This window comes from Balearica regulorum, chromosome 12 (genome assembly GCF_011004875.1).
Source record: "Balearica regulorum gibbericeps isolate bBalReg1 chromosome 12, bBalReg1.pri, whole genome shotgun sequence".
Taxonomy (NCBI): Eukaryota; Metazoa; Chordata; class Aves; order Gruiformes; family Gruidae; genus Balearica; species Balearica regulorum.
The window spans coordinates 22,548,784-22,569,394 of record NC_046195.1 but is presented as its reverse complement, the minus strand read 5'-3'; the positions used below and the strand labels follow the sequence as shown (position 1 = coordinate 22,569,394).

Here is a 20,611-nt window from a genome sequence, read left to right as displayed (position 1 = left end):
AGCCTTCACCTTTTGCCAGTAGGAAACTCTGACGACTCAGAGCTGGCAGGAGGATGGGGCAGCGCTGGCTGCAGCTTTCAGCCTGCTGTGGTAGGAATTTGTTACCTCAAAAGGTAAACATGAATTCAGTTCAGTATTCCTGACAAATGCTGGCTTGCTAAGAAACTAAAGGACAAGCAAACTGACTGAGATTCTTCTCTGACATCAGGCTTGCACACCAAGCAGGGCATCCACTGCTCAGCAGCTCGCTCTCCCCGAGAGCGGCAGCTGACTGGGTGTGCTGAAATTCTGCAGGCTTCCAGCTACACGAACCAGAAATCGCAGAAACAAGGCTCAGAACAAAGGCACTGCAGAGCTGTTCTCACCAGCCTTTGCAGAACAGCGTGATGCATCACGCCGGAGCACGGTATGATCCCGTTGGCCAACGGAAGGGACTGGCAGAAACAAGAAGGACCTGCCGTGAACCCTGTTTAAATGAAGAAACTCACTAATCACATAAATTATCGTGCCTTTGGTTGCTTTGTTTCCACATACAGCTGAGCTCTCCTCAGCAACAGGTTCAAGGAGCAAACCGAGCCCCAGCCCTCCACCCTCCAGGCAAACATTCCCGCTGCCGACAGCGAGTGAGACCCCAAGATGCCCTTGGCTCTAGAGACCCTGCTCTGTTAATTGCTCTAGCCCAATTAAATTGCTCTACCAGGCAATAACAAATCCAGGGCTAAACCACCCAAAAGCTTGCCCGCTAGAAACTTGAACTTTGAGTTATTCCATAGGGCGACTTCCTTACCCGTTCTCGGGAAGCGTTAGCTGCAATCAGTGCAAAGCTCAAGGGAAAAAGAAAGGAAGGTATACATGCACTGCAAAGAAAGGAGGAAAAAAAAAAAAAAAAGCTTAATTTCCAAAGATGACAATTTCCCCCAAAGCCCACTTGTTTCGAAGAGGCTTTTCCCTCCTCCCTGGCAGCAGACCAGTGGGAGCCGGTCCCGGCCGCCATCGAGCCGGCGGGCTCGTTCAGCTATTTCAGAGGAGCATTGGTACAGGCAACCCTCCTACTGCGTGCTGCTGTTTGTTTTAACGCTTCCCACTGAATGTCAACAGAGACTAAAGAACGGCAAGTACACAAAGATACCCACAATAAATGCCAGTCCTTGTTAGCTGAATAAATTGTGTGCTTAGCTGAGTCTTAGAGGAATCTTTGCAGAGTAAACACTGCCAGTACTATGTGCGAGAGTAAATATGTGAAGAAGACGCAAAGACATGAAGAACGACTTCAGAGGAATGTGATTGAGTGGCACCGAACGCAGCTCTGCCGATAGAAAAGCGTCGCTAGGCCTGGGCTGGGAAACTGCCCGCGATGGGCACGCTGAGCAACTCCTGCTGCAGGAGCCCCCGTGCCGCCTTCTTCCTCCCAGAGAGCCCAACTCCTCCTCCGAGTTCCTTTTCTTTCCAAACACGAACACGGGACAGCTTGCAAAGCTCGTTCTCACTCATTAGGTTTCAGTCTTTAAAGTTATCTATGCCGCCCATCGCAGGAGGTAGTAATAGCATCTGAGTAATTAAAGACATCACTAAGACGGGAGGGAGGCGCAGCGCGGTTGTGTTGGCTGCGTGGGGTGATGACTAGCCAAGACTTCAGGCCACGCTGAGTAGCCCAGCCTTCACCCTACCCTAAATTCTGCTCAGAGGCACAACACAACACGTTTAGCTCAGCGATAGTCCTCAAGGGCAATTGAGGCACACGGAGAACAAGTCCCAGACTCGAGACAAGTTGTTACCTGGCAAGGACAGTTATCGTCCTCAGCAAGGTCTTCTATTGCGCTTTTGATTAACCTTTATAATAGGACAAGGCGGCTGCAGCAACTGTTTTCTTTGTGCTTAACAGCTTTCTCCTTCAAAACAAGAACAAAGCTCTTGCAAAACTTTGTGTTAAAATACAGAACTTGGCAAGGACGGAGGAATAAACGCTTTGGCCACGCAGCCTTTGCTAACAGTGATTTAAAACCAGCATTTTGAGAGCTAATTCAGAACGGCTTTCACCTCGCTTTTGAAGTGACCCAAATGAAGCCACGTTCTGTAGCTAAATATTTTCCTTTACAAAGTCCTGAATATCAGTTTCTCACATCCCCCTCCCATGCTCCCCCCGTAACACTTCCAATATGACTTCGGCTGACAACAGGATGATGGAATCCAAACCCCAGAGCTCACCCAGGCCCTGATGGTGGCTATTCCACTCCATCTAGTGGCATCAGCTCACCAGGCAGCTCCAGCAGCGCTGCTTCCCACCGCTCCATCACCCAACAGCACAGGCTTTTGCCTGTCGAGCTCATGTTCACGGACACCTCTCAAACCAACCCACCCGTTTCTTCAGGCTGGTTCCGCCTCTGCTTGTAGCTTGTTGGACCAGGACTTCGTTTCCCAGACCAAGGCGGGAAGCTTCTGAAACCATTAAGCAGCACCGCCTGTGCCAGACAACAGAATAACGACGCTCTGCCTCGCGCTCTCACAAGGGGATTAAGATCAAGGCTGCTCTTTGCTATAGGCGAATGCCAAGACCAACACAGAGGACAGTGCTCGTGCCAGCCACTCCTGCTGCTCCACAGCTTGCTGCTCCAGCTGTGGGCCTACGGACCTGCGGAATGGTGGTGTTTCTTTACAATATAGGCCTTTCTGTGGACCATCTGAAAATAATTTGTTTACAGCAGCTATGAACAGGCACTCATATTGGTTACTTTTTTCCTTAAAAAAAACCAACTAGGGGATTTTTTTTTAAAGTACTTGGTAAGAAAAGCTTTTTTCCAATGCTGGAAAAAGCTCAAAGCTTCAACATCTTTTAACAAGACAGTCACTCACTCAAAACGGAACCAACGGCCCTCGAAAGCAATTTGCAGACATGAAGATTAGCTTGTCCAAAACATATCTTGAGATCTAAGCAGATCCCTTGGTTTAAGCTTCAGCAGAACCCCAAAAGGTGCATTTATTCACAGCTCTGCACAAGCTGCGATGCTTACACCTCAGTTTCTGCAGCTTAGCATACCCCTAAGTGACAAGAACATGGTTTGTAAGAGCCATTGAATAAAAGTATTTATTTTAACATGTTTGCAGAGCCACACGCATAAAGTTCTCACCATATCTGTGAGCAAATTACCCTTTTACCCCTTATCTACAGATGTAAAACATTTAATTATTTACTTGCACTACAAAATAAAGTAGGTCTGATGTCAAGTCACCATTACTCATCATACCAGAATTCTTGCTTCGTTACTATGAAGGTCTGAAGGTTGAAATGTTTTCACAAGCCGATTTGCATATTAAATAATCAAAGGTAATTCTTTCAAAAAGAAATCCACATTACCAAGCTGTTGTAAGTTATAATAAAATATGAAATGGCATAGAAACACTCTTAAAGTGCGTTACTGCATCTAAATAAATAGCAGCATTTATGCCTCTTCAAAACAGAGGACCTGATGAGGAAGGGATAGTGACGAGAATGGAAGGATTTTGCACTATAAAATGAAAAAAGCTGAAAAAAATACACAAGGCAAAAGCCTTGTGTCATTAGTCTATAAAGATACAGCTTAATAACAAGAGCTTCATATATATGAGACAGGAGTTCCCCAAGTGCAGAGGACACAATGGCAGAACCCCCGACACCAAACACGTAAGCTTCTTTGGATGGCACAAAGTATCTCCCATTTAACCATTGCCTAGCACGGGCCGTTGTAATAATACAAGCCTGTAGTGATAACAAAGCAGTTTATCAAGTTTATCACTGGCAGCAGATATTACATCAGTCTGATAAAATCAAGAGGATTCCAATGCAGTAGTACATCAAGTTCATGGCTTTCTTCGCCTAAAAGAGAAAAAAGCCACAAACAACTTTCAGATTTGACGCAGCAGCAGCTTTCCTTGGCAGTAGTCAATAGCCTGTTGTATGCAGAAGTTTCGCATATCTCATTATGCTAAGAAGTGCTACAATTAACACAAGAAAACTCAAGAGCTTATTTATCAAGAAACAGTTGTCTTGTGCTTTCTTTTCTAAATAGCTGTGAGCTTAAACCAAAGTTTTATTTCAGTTATTAAGTAAGTTTAAATAAATACAAACTCCATAAATACATGGGCAAACTAAAGGATTTACTACGATATTACAAGGCTGCAGCAAGGCTGCAAGTAACAGCAGGCGCCTTGAGCAGGCTCCAGTTTCTAATAAGAGATGTAATAAAGCGCATGATGAAAGGCACACATTTGTTACCTTATCTGAGTGGGGGTTTGGATTACTGATTTCAGATATTCTCCAAATTACCCTTCCACCATCGCTCTAAAGCAGCAATCAGTTTAGTTGATTTTGGCTTCACGGAAGCCCCTTTACCTCTCCAGCCCTCTCTCCTGCCTGTAAATGTGACTGGCAGAAGTGCACGTTTTCTTCCCCTGAGCTGGAAAGGTGACTTTCACAGCGCTGCCAGCACCTATCTGCAGGAGGCCAAATATGGATATTGAGTTCTGTTCCGTAACACCTAGCTTAACAAAACTATCTTATCTGAAGCGTTTGTTTTGTCAGTGAAGTGTCTTGTTAGATGCGGGGCTCAGGCATGGGGCACTAGCCTTACAAACTGCAGGATCATTTGGATTTTTTGCTAGAAATTGGGACTTCTGATTTGGTAGTTTGCATTTGTGTGCAACTGCCGCTGATTCCACCACGTTAAAGAAGGATAAGACAGCCCTGAAGAATTCAGACTGTTATCTATGCATTTGAAAAAGAGGAAAGTTTCTTCCAGCGTGACTAGAGCCCAGGCTTCCTTAGCAGGCATCTCGACAGTTACCCAGCAAGTAGCAGCAGGAATATTAGCTATGTTCAAGTTTACCAGCAGGTATATCCTACAGTCACCTCAGCTCCCTCCTCCCTATACCATACTGAAATTGTAACCTTGTTTAAACTTATCTAAAGATACAAAAGTGAGTATTCTTTACTACATCAGCACCTGATAAAGGCTAGGGGGACAGAAGAGGGAATACAGCTTAGTACTTTGTCCCTGCCATCCCTAACCCTACGCCTCTCTGGGACTGCCAAGCACCCTACAGTTCCTAGCTTTTCACAGTCAAAATAGCACAAGATCAAACTTGACATTCTGCTCACTGCATGGAATGCCAGAGTTTTACCCAGAAGACAAGTCAATCATTCTGCTTAGTGTCTTCTACAGATCTAGCCTGTCACCAGTTTCCAACACTGAATAAGCCTGCTTATCTTACAGTGTTAAGGAGGTGTGCACCCCAAACCTGAAGCAGGAAGGGCAGCAAGGTCAAGGGGGGAAAAAAAAGTTAAAAAAGTTTATCTCACTTTAGATGTTATCAGGAAAGAGAATGCAACATCCCCGCTACAAAGGAGAGATGAACTTACTTGGGCTGAGCATGATGCTGATACCCAGGTCCAAGAGCTGATCCTGCCCTCATCTCCACTGCCACAGAACACTGAGAAGACACGGAAAATCAGTCTCTATTGCTAACCCCTGCCCCAGCTATCAGCATTACCCCAAATCCTCATCCACATCAAGCATGAGATGCCCCCCCCCCCTTTGTTTATAGCTTACTCTGGTTTCTACATCAGTCCATTCAGATTCTGCAGCATCCTCGGCTGGGTCAGGATTGGAAGGTGATGATCTTCGCTTTCGACTGGAAGAGAAGTATATGGAAAACCACATTACAAGTGTCATTATTTTGGCAGATTCTCATACACAAGAGAATACATTTTATACTTACTAAACAAATACTTTGCTCTCAGCAGCACACCAGCCTTAAAAGCAGCTACAGTGTCTATAAGCCTCTCCAAGCTACTTTTATGTGACTTCAAGTTAAGATGCAAGAAGGTTTTGTTCAATCATTTGGACCAGAGTCAGGCGCTGTTGGAGTTACATATTGCCAACAGCGTCAGAACCCAAAATTAAGACAACTCACCCAGTTGGAGATTCTTGCTTCAGAGTCTCTATCTCTGTGAACTGCACAGCCTGTCCACCACCCCTGGTTTTGAAAACATCCCCCTGGAAACCAAAAGCAGTGAACAAGGTATAGTCGTGATGTCAGCATGATGGCTACAGTGCCAGTTTTCACATGAAAACTTCAGTGCTTACAAACGTCATTTCCTTGCACACCCTCCTCCATTACAGATCTTCTCTTATTACACGCAGGACAATAAAGAGCGAACACCATCTACCCTGATGGTCACACAAGATACCCACAGAGCAGTCACTACACTGACAAAGATTTCTATATGATAATGATGATTAAGTAATACTACAGAAATCATGCCATAGGCTTAATCTCAATAGCTCCATTCCTCAGCATGAACACATATGTCTGTCAGCTATGCAAGACTTTGCTTTTGGAAACATCGCTGGAACCTACAAGGTTACCTTACAGGAACGAGGGCCTTTTTAGAACTCAAAAAAAGAAAAAAGACAATATTAGAAGGCCCATGACTGTAGGAAAAATGAACCAAAAGCTTCTTGCTACAAATTACAAAGAGCTCTCAGTTTGCCTTTGGTAAGTACAGTCAGCGTTTTGGGACAGAAACGTTACAAGTGTTGAAAGCCTAGGCTGTCTCACCAACCTGTTTGTCAGTTGACTACTAGAAATTATGTCCCAGAGCATTAGAGCATCCATCGCTGCAGCAAGCTCACTCATACCGCTAGTGGAAATTGAGTAACATCACTCCAACAAGACTGACTCTGCAAGATTAGCTGCGGCCACAAGTCTAAAACTTTCACTACAAACGGATTATTGCATTTTAGTAGAGGAAAAAAAATGTAACTGCTTTCAACAAAAACGATGACTGAGACAACCAAGCTCGTAGTGGTTTATACAAAGTATTGACAAAGCTCAAGATAAGTATTTTCAGACTCCAGAGGCTGCCTTGAATCCAACTGCACAAAACCTTCCAATCAAATCTCTCAGCAGATGGAGTCAAACGTACCCTCTCACAAGCCAGTAGGCCTGCAGCACAAATGCCAGAAATCGGTTTTGACAGGGTTAGCACGAGTTTACAAAGAAGGCGTTTGCTTTACCTTAATTAGCTTGGTTTCAATCTCCCCATCAGAGGCTAGCTCCTGGTGCGTCAGCATATACTTGTCACACTTAGCTAGTGCCTTTTCACTGGCAGCCGCTACTGTGATGGCATGAGGGACATGCGGCTGCATGACTGTTTCAGTGGGCAGATTAGAAGGTGGCTTATGATCTACCCATCTCTCCCCAGCTGAGCGCGACCGTCTGTGTCTGAGGCGAACTGGAGGTGCATTCTGATCAGAGTGGAAGAGAATCAGAAGAGATCAGCACACAGTAAATCTCTCAGGATAGCGTTAGTAGAAGTGAACTTTGCAGGTCTGGTTAAGATGCGTTTGTACGAGGACCAAAGCTTTGTTCCTAAAGTCTTTCACAGAGTGCATCCTGAAAGGCATCGTTACCACGAGCCTGCATAAAATTATTAATGGATTGTTTCTGTGCCAATTCCTATTTCTTGTAAATTTTAGCTAAGCATTATCCAGTCTATTGCATTCCATACCTGGTAAAGTTTCATCAAGGAGGACATCGTTATGTTTGATAATGCTCCTCCCAAGTTTCCAAATCAAAATGGATTGCTATTAACATATTAACCAACCAGGAAAGAGAAAATTGATGTTTCCATGGATGCATTCATGGATCAAAATGTATTTCTGAGGTAGCAAAGCAAGCAGACTGAGTATGGATTTCCAACATCTCTAAAGGATGCAAGACCTCATAACTCCTCTGAGTGAATAGAGCGGAGGAAGCATCCCCTGTCCTACTGCTATTGCTTGGGAACACAGCTGTTGGAAATCCATGAGAAACGGTTGGAGTTCATCTATTTTTATTTTATGAACATGAACATAGTTGTCAGTTGCTCAGGGAAATCAGAAAAAAACATCTGGAAACTTGTTTAAAAACTTGGGTGCCTTCAAGATCTTTGAATGGGCTTTTGAAAGAGTATTTGCAGACTCTCTCTGTTCCATTTACACACTAATTTTAGAGACCTCTGAATCATGGTGAGGTTACACAACCCAAACCTAAGAATGCAAATTCCATCTGCTGTGTTCTCAGATGATGAGCGTCAATTAGGATTTGACCAATCGACATGAGATTGGCTGTACCCTTTACATATAAACCTCTAACAAGTTTAAGGCAGCTCTTAAAAGTTAAACATATATAGGGACTTGTGGCTTTCAGCAAAAATCTTCCGTTAAATAAAAAAAAGAAGAAAGAATTTCAATACCCACCTCCCCACCTTTTAGTGGGCAAGTACTTATTTCTGTGGATGGTTTTTCTGAAACAATTGTACCACAGTACCTTAGAAGTTACATTCCAAGGAGAGGGTACGCTACTACTGGTCATGTTTTACTCTGCTGACAGAAGTTTATGTATTAGTTAATTGGAATAGCATTTGCTTAAAAGTACGTCCTTGACTTCATGGAGCTGGCTAACACCAGGAATTTTGAAAACACTACTGAATATGAATCACACCACAATAAACTTTCCTCCTCTCAAGAAGGTCTCTCAAGAGGCTGGGGTTGTACAATTCTCTTCGATTTACCTGAGCCACTGCAATAACATGAGACACACACCACCGATACAAATATTTGTACGCAGCATTTTAATTAAAAAAAAAAAGTCTCCCACCTGTAAGCAAAGCCCCCAGTTTTAATGCAGATGTGAAAGTTAGGGAAGACTATTCTAAGAGAGTTAAAGTTAGTCACACAAGTGAGGTGTTTGTCCAAGCGCTATTTCCAGTAAACATTTGCAGATACGGCTCATAAGACCACCTTTTAAGCTGGCCAAACGACTATGGCAAATTGCAGGCTGCAAGATAGATTTGAGGAGACAGACACAAGTTAACACACAAGGACGTTTATAGCTAAAGAAAAAGTCTAGCTAGTTCAGAGTACCTTACAAGTGCTATCTGCGCACCAGCAAGAAATATACACACTGCTTTTAAGGAGTTTCTAAACGTCAAGTTAAGAAGTCAAAGAGAACGAGTAGTGAGATTCAGTTTGGAAACAGAACTGTCCTATGAGAAATACATTTAGGGGAAAACTCCAACCTGCATTAGGTATGCTCAGAGAGCAGCTGTAATGAGCTTTTGAGCCAGACTAAGCAACACTACATTTAGCTTGCGACAGGAGCAGCACTAACCCTGCAGCATTGATCCTCTTCTACTTCTAGCTCATCTCTACGCCTGGGAACCTCAACGACTCCAGTCCAGCACATCCCTCGCCTTCTGTCTGAGGAGTTATAGTCTCTACTTTGTTCTGGTTCTTGTTGTCTACTCCTTGCATTAGAAATGCCACTGGTATGCTTGTGCGAAGGGGTTTTCTGCTCCCATTCCATAACACAGGATGCCACAGAAATGCTGCTACAAGAATTAGAACGCCTGTGCACCTGCGGGTTGCTCACGAACCGCTGGCTGTGAGGGACCTGAGCAGTAAAGTTACTAGAAGGCTAGAGAGAACGGGAAAGAAGTTAGTGAACGTATAGAACTGTCAACTTTCAGGCAATAAAACAATGAACACTGACAATGTGCAGAGTGCCAATTCAGCTATTCAAGCTTATGGTTTTGGAGAGGTATTGTGTTGCAGTGACAGCGTTAAGAATCAGGTGTTCTTCCATTATGAGTATCATTAGAAGGTAGAAGCGCAAGTAAAGAGCACTGATAAATACAACAGGAGACGGAGAACTCAAAGCGAGTTTAAGTTATCCAAAATCTGTGCTTGGGAACTATTTTCAAGCCACTAAAGAGAAATAGCCTGCACTTTAGTTCATTCTTATAAATGTGCTTTTCTCTGTATCAAGAAGTGTTTTAAAGGCAACTTACAGGTACTGGTGAAGGAGACACTGATCTCTGAACAGGCTTCTCTCGATCTCTCTCCCGCGAAGGCCTCTCTGGCTTTTCATTTTTTGGTTCGGTAACAATGGCCTTCAGTTGCTTCAATTTTTCATCTTTGACCCAAAGTTTGTTCTGCATCTCCAGCTGCTTTGCTGCTACACGACGCTCCTACAAAAGACAAACGAGGAAAAGCATGAAGTACCTTACACAAAAGCACGAGTAATTGTGCTGAGAGTTTGAAGGGAATTACATATTCCATGTGGAATGAAGTTCTGCCCCACTGAGATACAAGCTATTGGAAATAATGACACATCAAGCTAAAGAACAACTTTCCAGATTATAAAACAGTTCCACATTTAATGCCATAACCATTTTGCTTCCTAAATTATGACAAACAGGAGCACATCTAACCATACTTCTATCAGTGATCCTGAAGCACTAAATGGTCCTGCAGTAGTAAAAATTAATCCCTCAGATTTCCTTTCCTTATTGCTTGTCAAGTGCAAATCCAGGCAAGAGTTTACATGAGGATAAAGGGGAAACCCCAACATTCGGCTTCTGCTGACAACCGACAGAACAAGAGAGCCACTCCTTAGGGTGCTGCAAACCCAAAAGAAGAAATCCTAGGTATTGAAATGAAGTGACCGAGTGCTTAAGGGAGCTGCTTTAGCTTGCTGCTAGTCCTTGAGGTCTTTATCATACCATACTACATTTATAAATAAGTTCAAAGTGTCTGTTCAAGCCCATAATTAAAAACCAAAACACATCTCCATTCTTAATGCCACTGCCATATAAAAACCCTCACAAAACCAAGCCCCCTCGCATTGCTCCACCACACATTTCTAATAGATACAGTACTTACACACTCCTTCTCCCATTTCATAGTTGTTTCTGCCACCATGCCTTGCAATCGTGCCTCCAACCTACGCTTGTCAGAAGCCTGACGTTGCAATTTCTGGCTCTTGCTTTCTAGTTCTTGCTGAAGATTACGCTTGTCTTCTTCATAGATCGTCGCAGTTTTCTCCAAAATCTCAATCTGGAGGAAGAGAGGAAGGACTTGGCTATGCTTCTTAGAAGTGCAACCATCTAAGTCCAGAACCGCTAGTTATCTTTGATTAACATAGAATAGAACATATTACCTGTTGTACAAATGTACCCAGATAAATAGTCCACATTCCAAAAAGTTTCAGAGATTTTACAACTTTCTTATAAGTTGCCCATCTTAATGTAAAAGAAAAGCCTCACCTCATAAGAAAGCCAAAGAGCTAAAAGTGTTCAGTAAAGTTCCCCACAAAATACTTTTAATCTTGTTTCTAATATCCATCTTTCAAGCAACTTCTGTGTTCCATTTGGCAAGCTTCTTGATGTCAGAAAATGCATTTTGTGCTCAGCTTTAGACAATGAAAAAAACTGACCTTGTATTCCAAAGTTTTAATTTTCTTTTCCAGGCGTTCTAGCTCCATTTTCTGTCCTGTTATTGTTTTCTCTTTTTCAGACAGTTTTCCTTGAATATAGTTTTCCTTGGATACAACACTGGAGTCAAATTCTTGCAGCATTGTTTTAAATGCAAGCACTGCAAGACAACCAATATATTTTATCGTCTCACCCTATCTCCATAATATCAAAAGCAGTTCTGTTTTTCTCCTACCAATTTAACACTACCAGCTCTTTCATTACCTCAAAACAGGTTTAAATGATCAATCTAGACAAGATACGTATTTGATCTTGGTACAGAAGAAAGCCCTTGAGTAGTAGCACGGGTGCCAAAAATCTAGCTCCGCACTGATGTTCAAATTCTTACCGTTTTTGGCAAACTCCTCTGACAACATTTGTCGTAGTTTATGGCGTTTTTCCAGGACTTCAATAAGCTTTGGAAGTGTTTGATCATCATTAACGTCCAATAGCTCACACGAAGGCAATGGAGGAAAGTTCTGCAAAAACATTTCTGAAACAGATTGCTCTTCCCTTTCTGTAAGATTTAAAGACAAAAAAACCTGTCAGCGAGCTACAGAACAGAAATATTCCATTTGACAACGCAGAGCCACAGATCATTCATTCCACAGTATCACGCAGCAGACAGAACTTAGAATAATTAATGAGAACTAGAAGTTTTCAGAAGAGATGACAGTGTTGAGATTAAGTGTGACAACCTTGATTCATTGCTTTACAATACCTCCAGGCAACTCTCAATTTCTAAAGTAGGCCTTAAGCATACAAAAATATCAAAGTATCATCTGCAGCACAATTTCCTTTCAGGAGCTGCAATAAGGGGACCACGAATTCAACTCATCAATAACGAGTAACAGTTAAGTGAAATTCCTTTTGCACTTGCAAGGCTTAAAGAATTTGTTTTAAAATAGCCTTCAACTCCTAACAAAAAAAACCAACCCTGCGCTGTAATCACCTAGCACTCTAGTATTTACCTCCGTTTATCGGGCCACCCCGCATCTCCAATTTCCGTGAGAGCTCCTCTCGGAAGGCCTGATTCCTAAAGCGCCGTCCTGGCGTTAAGCCGCAGAGCGGTCTATCCACAGGTCTGGCCACTTCAACTTCCTGGGTCATTTCTGCAAAGCGCATGACTTGCTACAAAAGAACAAAAGCAAGCTTAGCAACAAAACTAACCGGAAGCAGTCCAATGCAAGTTTGAAAGTGTTATTTTATGTCAATAGAAGTATTACAGGAGACATTATCAACCGATAATCTCAAAGAGTTCCCAACTAGATAGCTTGTGATCCTGAAGCGGAGTATCCAGAAGCCTTCCCAGTAACACCACCCAACAGTAGCCCCCAGGAACCATGAAACCAACTGTGCAGAGAGCTGAAGTTTTTGCAAGTACGGTCACAGTAGGGATGAAGCACCTAGATGTGGTTATTTGGACTTCTGTAAGTAGAGAAGCCTTGCCTATTTTACAGGCAAGTAGCAGTTGTGCCCTCCACATCTTATTTTTCCTCTTAAAAATTACATTTGCCCTACAATATTGTATTTGATTACCTGAAGTGCCCAAGCCACAAAAATTATCATTCCTCTCATCTACTAAAGAAGTAGAAGAATTCAGTGACAAACTTGGGGGAAAAAAAAAGAAAAAATATTAGGGGGAAATGAGGTAAGATCTGCAAGAAGTTACCAAGCTTTCCTCGTAGTCCTCGGCTTTAGGATTAACGCACACAATCATACGCACTTTTCCTTCACCGTCGAAATAGTTCTTGAAAAGATGAGTCAGTTTGGAATCTCTGTATGGAACCATCTTAAAATAAAGTACATGAAATATCTAGTAAGCTTTCATTACACCAGATCTTCATCAAACCAAATTATAATTAGATAATGGGTTACATACCTTATTTGTTCCATACATCTGGTTTTCCCGTAGAACTTCAATACATGTTCTTAACGTCATTAGCGACTGATTAATATTACCTTAAAAAAAAAAAAACCAAAAGACAAAAAACCTGTAAGCAACTATTTGGATCACATTCCCAAATTATTTAGCAGTTCACTTAAGAACAAATTGCCCGGACGTAAGTTATATTTGTTACAGCTAACTGCTCTAATGAACAGAAAGAATCAAAGTTAAGTGCTACTAAAAACTTGTGGTTTACCACACTGGAGAATTTAAGGTCAGCAAATCAGACAACTGAACATCATAACAGAACACTTCAATTCTTCCTATGATGTCTTTACTAGGAGACAAGACTACTACGAGCATATACGAGCACATAAAATCACCAGGCTGTCTAAGGGTGCTACATACCTGCTTCTCGCAACCTGTTCCCTTCAGCCTTTGTTCTGTTAGTTCTTTCGCTTCCAGCCAGATCAACCAAGGACAGCTGGCTTAAAGTGATCTGCTCTTTCTCCTATTACAGAAAACAAATTACATTAGGCTAATGATTAGCGCTATATTCCTTCTAACGCGGTGGAACATCCCGCCCCCCAAACCTAAACCAGCATGCACCCTTTAAAATAACGTGTTGTGCCTTTAAATAAAGTCTGAGGGTGTTTTTATAGCACTTAATGCAAGAAGCTGTGCACCACTAGCTTTTCTTGTGAATAAGTTTAGCAGATCCCTTCTGTCTTGGGCCACAAGTTGTGGATAACAATTTGTTATCCACAAGTTGCATGTAACAATTGCACTCATTCAAATCCTCCAAACTTAACAGTTTTTGCTCAAAAGAAGCAGAGGTAAAAACCAAAGGAATAAGCAGCCTCACTCTGTTTTAATGCCCAACTTTCATTACAAAAAGGTGACTAATTCTGTTCAAAGACTCGAAATTTGGTCATTTTGATTTCCTTCAAAATGAAATTGCTGACTAGCAAGACGTGTAGACTCAAGACACAGTAACTGCATCGGCAAGCCATGCTGCAAGGCTCACCACCTCTCCTACCACACCTCCAAGCATACACACACAAACACCCCCCCCCCGAGTTCTCCTTTAACAGCCTGCCCCAGTACTCACCTGTAGCACGTTATCTCCATCTGCATCCAGGGGTGCCTGAGCCAACTTTATTATAAAAACACTGTGAGAGCGACTAGATTCTCGATTCAGCTGAGTGTTTGCAATACGCCTCTTCTTTTGACCTGTTTAGAAGAAAAACAATCCCTCTAAACCCCTGTTTTATTTAACAGACTTGCCACATGACAAAACCAATTCTATTTTCAGCATGGTAGTGTAGAGGATTACACATCCATATTGAATTTAAGAAGTTAAAATGTAAGATTTACCTCTCCAAAACACTTCAAAAGCTTCTTCTGTAGATTTCACCTCTACTTCTGTGCATCCTGTGACATACATGTTGTGATTCTGGTCCTCACGAAGTATTTTGGATTGTGGAGGTCTTAAGGACAGGGAGGAAATAGAACAACAAAAAAAGAAACGCTAAAATTGAGTGGATGTTTATGCACAACAATACATTGTGTCATGCAAATTTTCTTTTGTTTAAGTACAAAATTCAGACTGAATTTGTCAATTATCCATACAGCAGATGGAAGAGGTAGTACAAGTACATGGACACACATTCAGCCAAGATTAGTTACACTTCAGCTACTGCTTTAATTTATGAGCTACATTTAATTGCAATTCTTACTGGAAATCATGGGTTTGGATGGCAGCTATTGTTTTTCTACATGCATACACTCATACAGAAGCAAGATGGCTTCAACAGCGTTCTATATTCGCTAATAAAGCAAAAAGAGATAGGGAGTCAGTCTGATTTTATTTTCTGCTTCTACTAAAAGAAAATTTTGCTTTTCAATACTTGGAATAATATGCTTATGCACATACATAAAGTCACCATTTCGCACAGGAGTGTTGCAATTGTTCCACCTACCAAAAAAACAGGGTTAAAAAAATATTAAGTCATTCAGCTTGTGTCTAAAATCTTTTTATATATAACACACTGTAGCTTCCATAAACAGAAATAACCCAAGATTCTTCGTAGGCTGATTTTTGGACATAAGCACAATACTAAACCAAATAATTCTACTCTTCTTTAAAAAGCATTCACAGACATTCGAACCCTTTTCAAACCAGTACCCTGGAGCAGCTCTTGATGCTTCAGAGCAATGGCTCGTTTTGCTCTAGTTAGTCTTTGTAAATCAGCCAACTCTTTACTTAACACATGTACCAAGGGATGTGTAGGGTTTTCTTTAATGCATTTAGAATTTTAAAAAAACAACATATGCAAAGTTTAATTTGCAGACTTTTCCTGAAGGTCCTAAGACTTATCAGTTTTAGAAATCAGCCACGTACACACCTTTCCAAAGAACACCCAGAACTTCATTTATGAGACTATTCATTTCTGTTTCTATGGAAATGATTGGCATCCAGTGAAATAATATGTAAACTTGCATTAACGGTAAAGCAACAACAAAATAGCAACTTTCTCCCAATACACTGTTTCCCGTGAAAAAAATAAGTGTCAGCTATGGAATGGCTTACTCGCCCAGTTGCAGCAGTCGCCTGCTAGGAATAGCATGAATAGACTTGGAATCTCAGTGGGATACAACACACTGCCTAACTAATTAAATATTTGCTTATTAATCTCCCATTACAATGAGGAAGGGAGCATCAAAAGGCTTAGAAGCAACAGAACAACCATCAGTACTTGGCACACTTAAGAACTATCATCTGGAGTCCTTGGCCATCCTCTTTTTTACATGATTTTTTAAGGGACTCCCATGAATTGAGCCAGACTCGCTACATCTACAGCTCCAAAGACATATTGTAGCTCCCACAAAAGCATAACCGAAATAGGAGTAATGATATTCATAAAACTAACTTTGGTTTTATAGCATCAAAGGGAGTTTCCTCCAAGAGGTCATATATGTAGTTGTTGTAGATCTCAATATAGGAGACAAAGACACTGTAGACATTATCTTCATCAACTTCTTCCACTTTGCAGTGATCTTGCACATTGATCATATCAGCAAATTCTGGATCTATTTGTCGCCTGTTGAACACACACAACAAATGATTGTAACAGAGCACCCACAGCCAGCTAACGTGTCAGACGACGACTATACAGTTAAAAAGCAAGTCTACTGACAGACAGCATGATTTGAGTACGGAACCGCTCACGCTATCAATTAATGACAACACATCCAGTCACATTATATTAAAACAAGCACTCTGAAAAGTAGATAAACTTTCATCTGACACCGCTGTTCTCAGCTGCAGCAAGAAATGCCTTGCAAAATTCCTGGATAGTCAACAATCCTACCTTCCATTCAGCAATCTCACTATTTTGCTAAATATCCCCAAGTTTAACTTCACAGTAGTCCTACTCGGTGAAGTCACAGCATTTTACTCGTGGGTTAACAGGTACAAAAAATAGACTTCTGTTGCCTGATTCTCAGTCTTCTAATCTAAATAATTAATTATGCAATTGCTCAAACCACATGAAAATATCCTAGCTTTCCATTAATATTTTCCTTCCTTTTTTCAAGGGAAGGATAAGGAGACCAAGGTAAGTTAAAACCACAATTTCAGAATAACATTTACATTAACTAAATTCATCCTGCATGTTACAATAGGTACTTACTTGCCAGATGGAGTTTTTGGAACAGGCATGGCATCTCTTTTCTGGCGCTCTAATAGAGCATCTACTTCACACTGAACATCCACACCATTCTTGTCATCGAGCTTAAAAACCTGAGTAGTGAATATGTTTAGACAATATGATGACAAACACTAGAGAACATAAGATGAAGGCCAGCAAAACAAATTATTTGATCAAGCTGTCTAGCAACCAGCAAATACCATGCCCCTCACTAACACTCGATCTGCTGGCTAATGTAAAGCAGATCTGACAGAAAACAGATATTTCCCAGATAACAGTATTTCACAAAAGGTCCCAAGCTAGCATGCTACCAAGGAAAAGACTTCCAGTATTATTGCAAATATAGTTAGATACCAAAAATCCAGAGACGTCTGACCACAAGAAAAGCCTCACATCATGCCTGATATTCTTTTAGTTATGGTTTCCTGTGGCTTTTGCATCTTGTGGTGAGATTTCATTCCATAACTCGGAAAGCTTCCTCTTTCCTTTTTTATTGTTTTAAAAAAGTTAATTAAAGAATGACCGATAATTATAAGGATGGCCAGACCATACATCTTCATGAAATGTCCCTCCTAGGTACCACACCTGCTTCCTTGGCCCTGCTCTTCAGATCTCATGGGAGAGGGGTTTTCTTGGTTGGTTTTCTTATTAAAGCGCTCCAGCCATGTGATCGGACAGGAGATAAACACTTAGAAGATTTTATTTAGTGTTTTTAGGCTGTTACAAGCAATAGCGTGGAGAATTCAGTGCAAAATTACTCACAAATCGCTTGGCCTGGAACGGTCCTATGCTGTTGAAGATCATATCCAAACAACGCGGGAGAAGCCCTCCATCACCAGGAGATCCTGTCATGGTGTGCGTTTTCCCACTGCCTGTCACACCATATGTAAACAGGAGACCTAGGAGGGACAGGAAAATGGTGTAATCACGCTTGCTGTTGCAAAAAGAAGTTGTTAGAATCACACGTCCTGTCTTTCTCGGGTCAAATGTATTTAGAAGAAGCAATGACTCGAACAGTTAACAGTAAGTTATTGCAGCCCAGCAAAAGCCACTGTCATCGGTAGTGTTTGCATCGCTCACTGACAGCCACTTCAGCTCTCTGGGGAGAGCACATTTGGAAGCCAAAACAGAAGGAAGCCACTAAGTCCTAGGTGTAGAGGCCCGATTTGTTACCGCTGTTACCAAGGGGTCTGACATAAGCCAGATACTTCAAGGACCAACACTGCGATATCAAGCCATGCCCAGGAGCTCAAGCCGTACAAATTGATTTATTTCTGTAGTCATTCTTTAGGTGGAAAAGTCATCCTATTCTGCAGAAAAATGCTTCTCCAGTTAATGGGGTACAAAAAGATTAGACCTTGTACAAAAAGATTAGACCTTGACACATGTAACATGCACATCATAACAAAGGTAAAGAGGTTTCAAAGTAATGAAAGGCACGAAGAGCTTCCAAGGATGTTGTATAGAGGAGCTATTCTTGTTGCAAACAAGGTACGCGCGTTTTTACCTTGACAAGCTAAGAAACCTTGAGACATATGAACTCATAGCAATACAGGAAACTGCATGGTAGACATACAGAAAAGCGGTAGAGAACAAATACTTGCTCACCATTTTTCCCACGAATGAGATCTTCCACTAGAGGTTTAGCCACCACATCAAAAAGCTTCTTCTGGACAACGAGGGTGCCAAACACTTCTTTAAATGAATACTGCGTCTGAAGAAAAGACGATACGCCATCCTAAACCTTATGTTTCCCTGTCTAGAAGTCCATTGCTTCAAAGCGCTTCATTGTTTCATACCTTAGAACTGCTTTCCATCAGGTACCAGAATGATAAAGATTCTACTTTAGGATTATACCAGTGTTTGAACATGGGCAGTTGCTCCAATGTAGCTATTCTGAGAACAAGGCGTGCATGAGGAGGACAGCAACTGTTTCATTTTCACAGAGCTTAAGTCCAGAAACAACCAGAAGGATCACAAAGCCTGACCTCCCAGCAACTGGAGGGTCTCGCAATTTACAGCTTCAAGCTCCAATTTCTGTTTGAGCTCCCATGGTCATCTACGCAAGACCTGAGCAAAGGAGCACCCACAATGGCCAAAGTTGACTTGTTCTGGCGTTTAATCATTTTTGGTTTGTGTCTTTTTGCAGTCTAGCCTCTGTTTCCAGTCATAGCTTTTCAATATACTGGTTTTTTTTAATGAACCTGGTCACTTTTCAATCAAAACATCTGCTTACATAAGCATTTCAATTTTACGGTTTTTTAGCGAGGCTTGTTTACCAATTTTTTAATTAATCTTTGCCTATTTTATTTAAGCCTTTGAAGATTCCTTTATGTACTTCCTGTCAGAATTTCCCACGCTGAAAACAGAAACAAAGTATTCTACATCACAACTAATGTTCTTTCTTAATTTTTTTTTTCTTCGAAACACTATGACCTTCTTATTTAGAGTTAGGGCACTGTGTTGGGAACCTGCAGTTGACTGTTTCACTACCAAACCACGATCAGTGCTACAGTACTCTGGCTCCTCATTCTCTACGCATGACCTACGCCCTCCTGCTCTAGGTGTATCGATCAAGTAACAACATGAACGGTTTTGTGACCTGCTACCCACCTTTCCACACTTTGTGATGTTTCACCACTTTGTAGAGATAACCTACAGCTTCCCCCCCCCCCACATTACATAAATAGGGAAATACTGCTTTTTGCCCAACTTAAATTTGAGATAAATCAACTGTTAATTCGTGTTCGGTTTAGCTGAGAGCCGGTTTCTTTCAATTAGTCCTACATGAAGTAGTCCTTCAAGCTAAATATCGGCCAGCTTTGCTTTTACTCCTCTCCTCCACCCTGCAGAAGCGGTGTTCTCATACATGGAGGCCATTTGATGGCTAAGGCAATTCTGCATTTTTTTGCTCTAGGTAGTTTTCCCGTTGCGAACAGCTCGCCAGCTCTCCGGGGCACTGCTCAATTGCAGAGACCCCGCAAGCCAGCGGAAAAACCCGGACAGCAGGGCAAAGGCCTTTGCTCCCTAATTCCAGGCAGCCCCTGCAGCCGTGCTGGGCTCCAAGGCGGAGGGCACGGGTGCGGATTTCCCCCCCCCCACCCCCCCGCAGGCCGTTACCTCCCGGTACTCCCCGTTGCGGAATATCCTGTATCCGTCGGGCGGGTGGATCTGCACCGTGGTCTCGTTGATCACCTCGATGCAGCACTCCTGGTCCGGGCGGCTGAGCGGCCGCACCCTGCAGTACACCTGCGGGAGGGGGGACACCGGGCCCGCCGCCCCTCAGAGCGGCCCCGAAACGCGGCAGCAGGCCGAGCCCCCGCCGCCCCCTCCCCGCCCCGCCCCGGCCGGGCCCGGCGGCCCCGCACTCACCCCCACGGGGTCCTTCAGGCTGGGGTTGGACGGTTTCTTCAGCGCCGGCCTCCGCGGCGTCTTGGCCCTACTGGGAGAAGCGGGGAGGCGTGAGGGGCGGCCCTGCGGGACCGGGCCGGGCCGGGCGGCCCCAGGCCCCACAGCCGGGCAGAGGCGAGGCGGGGGGGGGGGAGAGAGAACGGGACGACTTACGCCGCCTTCATGTCGCGGGGAGCCGCGGCGGGCGGGGCCGTGTATCGCGATCGAGGCGGGCGCTGCCACCGCTCCGCGCTGCCTCCGGCCGGTGAGCCGCGCGCTACGCTGTGA

General features: G+C 42.8%; 1 protein-coding gene across 6 annotated transcripts; it reads right to left on the bottom strand.

Moving 5' to 3' along the window:
- Positions 1–3,064: 3,064 nt before the first annotated feature.
- KIF23 (kinesin family member 23) lies at positions 3,065–20,611 on the bottom strand. 6 transcript variants are annotated; one of them, XM_075764273.1, is made up of 24 exons: positions 20,498–20,611; positions 20,306–20,372; positions 20,054–20,182; positions 18,542–18,647; positions 17,696–17,832; positions 16,916–17,025; positions 16,154–16,324; positions 15,157–15,198; positions 14,598–14,710; positions 14,332–14,453; positions 13,629–13,731; positions 13,215–13,294; positions 13,005–13,124; positions 12,304–12,463; positions 11,682–11,849; positions 11,296–11,453; positions 10,743–10,916; positions 9,869–10,048; positions 9,190–9,495; positions 7,053–7,283; positions 5,947–6,029; positions 5,583–5,664; positions 5,393–5,463; positions 3,065–3,850 (listed from the first exon to the last, which is right to left on the bottom strand). In XM_075764273.1, the coding sequence occupies exons 1-24, from the start codon at positions 20,506–20,508 to the stop codon at positions 3,835–3,837; spliced, it is 2,940 nt and encodes a 979-aa protein (XP_075620388.1). In that variant the 5' UTR covers positions 20,509–20,611; the 3' UTR covers positions 3,065–3,834. The 6 variants fall into 6 exon arrangements, with proteins under 6 accessions (XP_075620388.1, XP_075620387.1, XP_075620391.1 ...); XM_075764272.1 differs by having other exon boundaries at positions 20,306–20,375; positions 20,498–20,604; XM_075764276.1 differs by lacking the exon at positions 9,190–9,495.

Bases quoted from the DNA above. Each gene is read 5' to 3' on its own strand.
- KIF23 (XM_075764272.1), bottom strand. The intron at 13,732-14,331 runs GTGAGTACTGGG...TTTCTGTAATAG, and splicing joins ATGGAGATAACGTGCTACAG to GAGAAAGAGCAGATCACTTT. The intron at 10,049-10,742 runs GTAAGTACTGTA...TGTCTTTTGTAG, and splicing joins TGAAATGGGAGAAGGAGTGT to GAGCGTCGTGTAGCAGCAAA.